Raw genomic sequence first — 7,123 nt, forward strand, 5'->3', positions numbered from 1 at the left:
ATTCCGCTGTTGAACACAGTTAGCCGCCTAAAGTATGCTGCAATGCAAATGTAACCCTCAGTTGTTCACTCACAAATGACTTCAAAGTGTGGGTTATAGAACAAGAAACTGGCACACGAGCCCCAGCCGACTGTGTCACCGATGTTATAATCACAATTTGATGTCTACAGTGATGAACAACAGTAAAGACAACCTGCAAAATAGAATTTATGTTTCATTCGATGAGCAAAAAGTGGAGTGAAAACTCGTGGTTAAGTTTGCTCGAAGCCCTCGCATGTCTTCGGGACAATCTCGCCAACAAGACTGCATGTTAAGCTTAATAAGACAAAGACCAACAAAAGAGTGCGTAGTATTCAGTTCACTGCATAATATGTAAATGACGCGAAAGCTATTTTGTTTCTGCAGGGTTACAAAATGGACGATTTGCTGACTTCATACATCTCTCTTATGCTGACTACAATGAATAAACAGAAGAAACCTGCAACACTAAGAGCTGTCAAAAAATAACACATCAGTAGTGATTTAATAATTTTTTTATCCGGTGAACATGTTGAAAAAAGTACAGTCACAGATTTTAGGTGAGCATGCTTGGCTCAGGCTATATAAGTATGGATAATAATAACATAACAATATCTTGTCGTTGGCTTATTCATAAGAGAATCACGGTGTAAATGTTTGTCTGTTTACAAGCAGTATTGAGCAGAATTCGACTGATAATATAATTTGAACTGGCTAGGGAAAAAGCTTGGACCACTCTGACATTAGAATCTTTAAGTGCTACCGCGATTTCATACCAATTCCTGAATGGGAATGAAATGAAAAAGTAAAGAAGGAATAGGCCACTACTTTGTGGCTGACACTGCCGAGCATTTAGTGGTGGGTTTTTCTGAAATTATGGCAGTATATTTATGAGAATTTAGTATTTAAAGAAAAAAAATTCATTAGTTTATTGCAAGCTTTGTGAAATTTAGAAGATCGCTTTAAATAGGGCATTAACTACTTGCTATGTGTCTTTTAAAGCCTATGTCTCGTTCGTCTAGTATCTCGCCAGCAAGGACGTTTTTAAAGTGGTGATTATTATGATTATTACAGTAGAACCTATTGTAGCCGTTACTAGTTAGACTTGAAACTTGCTGTTCCCTAAAAGATCATTAAATAAAACTAACTGTTTTTGTTCACTGATTGTGATTATTCCGATTAGTTTTTCGTGTCCACTGTTAAGATCTTGAGGTAGATTTAACAGATTCCTCAATACCCTTATTAGAGTCGATGCTTGTTCACCATTAGTGTTATATTTAGAGATTCCTCGCCTGTCTTTTCATTTGGGTGTAATTGTTGTTGGTACTTCATCCTCTCCGCGAGGTAGGTCTTCAACAGAATTGACGAGAAGTGCATCTTTTCCTCGCAATCGATTTAAATTATTCTCCCTAAGGAGGAAGGACGTAGGTGTTTTGAGTAGTATAGCCTTAGAAATGCTGGGATACTGATGACTCAGAATGTCTACTTCCTCGCATTTTAGACGTTAACTCCTTTGGAAATGAACAGTCCTGCACACACTTTAGTTCGAATCACGCGTTAACATGCATTCCTGTACTGCTGACACCAACTTCAGTCCACCACAGTCTACTCAAAAGCAATCTTCTAATAATTGCCCCTCTCAAGATCGATAAAGTCATTGAATTGAATGCGTAAGGTTTTTCATCGTTGAGGCTCCAAATAAATTTTAATGAGTTGTGACGAATAAATTACAGGCGAGAAAGCAAAACTTCTGGCTGATTTTGGGTAATATGTCATTTATGTAGGTTAAGTGTTCAAATTTTTTCACCATTGTCGGCGAAGTTCGACCATTCACCCATAAGGCTTCTTGCCTGTTCATCCTGTGGCATTCTATCGTATTTCCTGTAATGAACGGAAATATTTACGTTTAGTATGGTTATGTTCAACTTTTTGTGCTTGATGTCACCTTCTGGCGGTAAGTAATGTAGAGCTTGAAACTGAGAATTAATCATCTCTTTCAAGTTGTGTACGTCAATTTATCTAAAATCCTTTGTTATCAGCTCTTTTCACCTCATCCAAGGTGAGATATCCGACTAGCAATCGTAAGCTTTGAGGCCGGATACCTCCACCAGCCCTTGGATGTTACCTTTATCGCAGGTGTTACCTGTTTTAATGGCTCTTTGTTAAAATCCTCCAACTCCTTATAAACTATTAAGGGACAACTCAAAAATAAACTGAAGGTTCTTTAGCACAAAATGAGAGGACCGTTTATGCATTCCAGCGGTACAAATTTTCGTACCTGAGCTTCTTGGTTCTTTCTCCAGCAGATCGGAAAAAGAAATAGGCGCCAAAGATGGAGAATAAAATCACACAAACTACTATTGTTGGGGTGAAGCTGGCTGGGGTGTCCATACCATGATTGTGGTCTTGGTGCAGTGAATCTGGAAAAAGTATAAACTTAAGCACACTATTTTGATAATTAATAGCATTAACTGCGAGATAAGAAGCAATAGATTATTTACATTATTGCAACATTACGAGCAATAACATCAAATACAGTTGCATTGTAACTGCATAATATTATAGTAATGCTAAATCTGTTTAAAATGTGAATGTACGACAAATGTTAAAGCACAGTCTCCTGGGTGTGAATTTACCTTGGGCGAGATGTGTAATATCACCAGAATGCCCGCATGACGTCACGAGCAGCAACACTTGATATTTATCAATTCCAGCTTGGTTGCCAGCGATACAGGTGTACAATCCCGTCATATTTGCAAGAACACCTGGTATTATTAAGTCACTCAATATTGTGCCGTTCTGCAATGTTTGTCCATCTCGTTGCCATAAAATCCACGGCTGAGGATTGCCAGTCACGTGACACGGTAGTACGACAGAGGTACCTACTGAAGCCTCCACTTTCGCTATGTTGCTGCCTTTCTCTTTGATTTGCGGTGGAGCTACAAAATGATAATAGCACAAAAAAAAATATCCGAAACAGTCATTTAATGTCGATGAACACTTTATAAAAATACTGAATAATTTATTAAGTGGCCCAACTAGATTACCTGAAAAATAAAAATTGTCTTGAGGAGTTATCTCCAGCGCTGTACCATAAGGGTACATTATCGCAAAATATGCCGTAAATAATTAGTTAAGAAAAAATAAGAGAGAGTTCCCAATACAATACGACAACTGCGAGAGACTAGTCATTTACATACCAACTATTGCAAGCTGTACTGTATGACGCACAGTAAATGCCCCTGAGAACTCTAACATACAACCGTACTCTCCGCCATCTTGAGCAGTCACACGATAAAGTCGAAATGCGGCTGTAGTTTTGTTTCCAATCCATTCAATACGTTTGGAGCGCGAAACCAAACTTCCATTCTTTGACAAGCTCATCAAGGGTGTTGAAATATCGCCATCACTCCACTGACCAAACAGTAGTCGGTGGAAATTAGCCCTGTCAGCTTGACTTAAGTGATAGCGCCATATCAATGTCACATTGTTTCCACTATGCGAAAAAGTTGGATTGGAAGGGACGCTGATAAACCTGGAGTGACGTCCTGCATAAACGAGATAAGTCACATAAACTGTCCGCCCCTGTGCAATTGCTTAGGACTGTTATACTGGTCTGTTTGTCAAGGTTCATTAAGGGGCCGCCTCTCCTTAAAAGCTCGTTACCAGGGCTGGCTCGTATTGAATGTCGAATTTTGTTGTGTTTTCGAGAGAGAATCTCTGGCCTCGTTAAGCAGAGTTAAACGATCTTAGTTCCCTTTTTAAATGAAAATTTCCGCTGGGAAGCTATCACGAAGTTTTCGCCGAGGATGATGTTTCGGAATTCACCCCTTATGGAACGGAACCTTGCTAAAGAATGATCAAACAGATGAAGCGAAAACCTGGCACCTCATTCCCCAGCGTATCCCGGCAGAGCCTTACAGAACCTAGCCACAAGCTATTAAGAATAGAAGAACAATTTAAAGAGGAAAGATATTTGGTCCGGTGGAAAACAAAATAATTTTGGCTTCAACGGCTTCAACTACAATCAAAGTGGTCCTGCAAATTACCTTCCTCTAATGCGCCCTACTACAAGAATATCAAGGCCGAAATTAAGAAAACCTAATACTTCGTAAAACGTTTCTTTTCCACTCAGGGAAGGCCGGCAGCTGTCTGCAAAATTGGCTCCCCCTATCAGAACGCGTTGTGACTAATTTGAAAAACTAAAATCTTGTTCCAATATCGCTGAAAGAGACCCACAAAAGTTACATAACCAGAAAGTTTTAAACATACGTACTTAATACTTAAGGAGACAAACCTACAAAAAGTACTTGTTTTCGCATACTGAAAAATAAAGTAACTCGTTCTTTGAATGTATATTGGAAAATAAGTTGAAGGTTGTAAAAGCGAAATATTCACTACCACATCACAAAGTTACTTTATGTCTTGAAATGTAAATTGGAATAGTAAACATTCATCTTGACGGAGTGAGAAATGAACGGACGCTAATTTGCATTTTGGCATGTTTGTTCGATGAATAATTTATCGTTTTTCTCAGAGGTTGTGTTCGTTTAAAAAGTTTCACAGAAGGAGAGGTTAAATCACCTATGAGGGCATAATGTAACATCCTCTAAATTTGATAAGATTTTCTATCGTTTTCGTCTGGAGTCGCGTCCTTTTAAATTTGTTAAAAAAAAAAATAAAAGAAACAAAACAAATGTTACCTGCCATTGTAGATTTTGCGTGTGTTACACTAGTGTATACGAATTCATGTGTTTTGTACCTTCATTTGCATTTCAGTTTGAGTTTTAACTCGTCCTGTTGAACATTTGAAGTTATTTTGACGCTTACAAAGTGAGATTAAAAGTTCTTGTTTTATCATTTCGAACATTTCTGAATTTCGATCGATTTTCCCTCAAAATGTAAATCGATGCTCAAGGTAATAATTACTCTTTCTCTTTTCGTACAACAAATTTTTATTCGAAATATTCCACCCATTTTCCCTTTAGAAAGTGACATTAGTACAATGAATTATTTGAGATTGTCACATCACGTTCGCTATTCATATTTTGTTTTTACTATTTGTTGTTTGCAACGAAAAATAGTTTTCGTTTGTTATTGTAGTAAAAACTAGGGAAAAAATGCTTATGTGCTTATCAAAGATGGTGTTAATCAACGTCTGAGTGAATGAATCAATCCTCGTCAACAGTCATATCTGTACACAAGAGTGGTGCCGCTTTATCATTTCGCGGCGAACACTGCCTTGGACTTTAACTTACCTTCCGTTCCCAAGAACCAAATCGAATAGAAAAACAACCAAATTAAAAACATCGCTTACTAAGGCTACACGCGAAACAATCCAAAATTACTGCTGAAGGCGACTACCGTTGAAAGTCAGTCTTAGAACACCCCATGATATGAAACATTCTCAGTATTGTACACAACGTTACTTTTTGTCATGCGCGAGACGAGCTGAACCAAATGGAATTATTGGAAAAATAAATACAGTTTCATCACAGCGTTGTTTTCATTTGAATTTGGAATGTCGCTAAAGTTTGCTTGTTGAAGTTCAAACAATAGCACACTCCAGGGTGCGTCAGGTGGTCATCTATACTAGCAGGTGCCGGCTAACAAGTTGGAAAACCAAATGAAACAACAAAACTCAACGCCAAGTCAAATTTCTCAAAGCACACACCATGAACACGACTGAAAATACATTTTCTTTTCCTTTTTTAAACAGCCTTTTCAATTTTTTTCTTGTGCCTTTTGAGTCAATTTCATATGAAGTCCGTAAAACATTTCCGAATGCAAAATAATACTGAACCCATAATAATGACAGCGAAATGGTTTTTACCTGAATAAAACAAAATACTGTAATTACATGCAGTAAAAAATGCTCGAATTTGTTTACTCGAGTGTTTGAGGTGCTGCTTCGATTGAAAATGTTTAAAACTGAAGTATTATCCTTTCCATTACAGCTTGATGTACAATCATTAAAGCATCTATCAGTATTTAAAACTGGTTTAATCATTTCGAATGAATACTTCGTTAACGCTCGAGTAATCATGGGTGCTTAGCGTAATTAAACATCGCGATTTAATCAGCTTAAGTCACGAATCAATGAATGAACCGGCCTCTCGCCACTAATTACATTGACATTTCGTCTCTACACGTGTTGTTGTTACGTGTTGTTGCTACTTCGGCTTAATGGAAATTTCTCTCTGAACCCCGGTGTTAATGACATAAATGTAAATTTCCCTTTTGTTTGGTGAAACATTCACACTTTCTAAGCGAACGCCTCCATTTCGGCTGTGAATAAATATTTAAGAAAAAGTCTCAATAATGTTCGGATCGCTGTTTGATTTCTTCAACGCGAGAAAGGAAAAGACCTTTTGTTAACATGATAATTTCGCTTTTCAAGAAAAAGGACATTGTCATATTTAGTTTACGTATTTCCCGCTATTTCCCTAGCGGGATAGTGCACCCCAGGGTGTATACTCAGTATTTCCTCATAAGCGTACCAACTCTCAGCCGCTGTTGAATTCTACATCGAGGACTGATAGTAAGTGTTACAACGAATCTACATGTAACGGACACCTCTGTCAAGCGGACGCTTACATCGAAAATATAGCACTTTTGACTCTAATAAGGAAACAATTTTTCTGCTGTAACGCAATTTTCTGTCCATATGAAGTGCTCCATGCCCTTCGTCGAACCATCCCCCACTACATGTTTGTCATATTTACATCATGTATTAGTTATTCGGCGATGGATTTTCGAAATTTTTCTCTCGGAGTTCCGCCTCAAAAACAAGTACTTTTCGAGTAGTATGTCGTTTAAAACGTGTAATGACCTACTTAGGTAAATCAGATGTTTCACTGTTACTCTAACAACTTGCAATTTACATTAAGTTCCATATTTCTCTGTCTTAAGGACACCAGCCACTTGTGACGTCATAACTAAGCTCCAGAGTCCCTGACCCATTCTAAACAAGTGTGGCTCATAAGGGAACGTGGGAGAGTTGTCTGTTCATTCTCTGTAATTGAGGTTGTAAGACTTGTAAGACTTCCTCCCTTGACTACCGCGATATAATATTATAAATATCACATCAAAACAAACAAACATA

General features: G+C 37.8%; 2 protein-coding genes across 2 annotated transcripts in view; one reads left to right on the forward strand and one right to left on the reverse strand.

Moving 5' to 3' along the window:
- LOC113685545 (unconventional myosin-VIIa) overlaps positions 1–1,178 on the forward strand; it is a 29,526-nt gene extending 28,348 nt beyond the window's left edge. The window contains exon 54 of the mRNA XM_027203069.2: positions 406–1,178. Coding sequence (XP_027058870.2) covers positions 406–507 — 102 coding nt within the window. The 3' untranslated portion in view covers positions 508–1,178. The remainder of the gene's footprint in view (positions 1–405) is intronic.
- On the reverse strand, positions 519–5,603 carry LOC113685546 (vascular endothelial growth factor receptor 2). The gene is made up of 5 exons (XM_027203070.2): positions 5,277–5,603; positions 3,219–3,566; positions 2,655–2,957; positions 2,297–2,438; positions 519–1,899 (listed from the first exon to the last, which is right to left on the reverse strand). The coding sequence occupies exons 1-5, from the start codon at positions 5,326–5,328 to the stop codon at positions 1,812–1,814; spliced, it is 933 nt and encodes a 310-aa protein (XP_027058871.2). The 5' UTR covers positions 5,329–5,603; the 3' UTR covers positions 519–1,811.
- Positions 5,604–7,123: the final 1,520 nt, after the last annotated feature.

The sequence above is a fragment of the Pocillopora damicornis genome, chromosome 6 (genome assembly GCF_964200805.1).
Source record: "Pocillopora damicornis chromosome 6, jaPocDami1.2, whole genome shotgun sequence".
In the NCBI taxonomy this organism is placed as follows: domain Eukaryota; kingdom Metazoa; phylum Cnidaria; class Anthozoa; order Scleractinia; family Pocilloporidae; genus Pocillopora; species Pocillopora damicornis.

Bases quoted from the DNA above. Each gene is read 5' to 3' on its own strand.
- LOC113685546 (XM_027203070.2), bottom strand. From the start codon at position 5,328: ATGTTTTTAATTTGGTTGTTTTTCTATTCGATTTGGTTCTTGGGAACG. The intron at 2,958-3,218 runs GTATGTAAATGA...ATCATTTTGTAG, and splicing joins AGTACAGCTTGCAATAGTTG to CTCCACCGCAAATCAAAGAG. The intron at 2,439-2,654 runs GTAAATTCACAC...TACTTTTTCCAG, and splicing joins TATTACACATCTCGCCCAAG to ATTCACTGCACCAAGACCAC.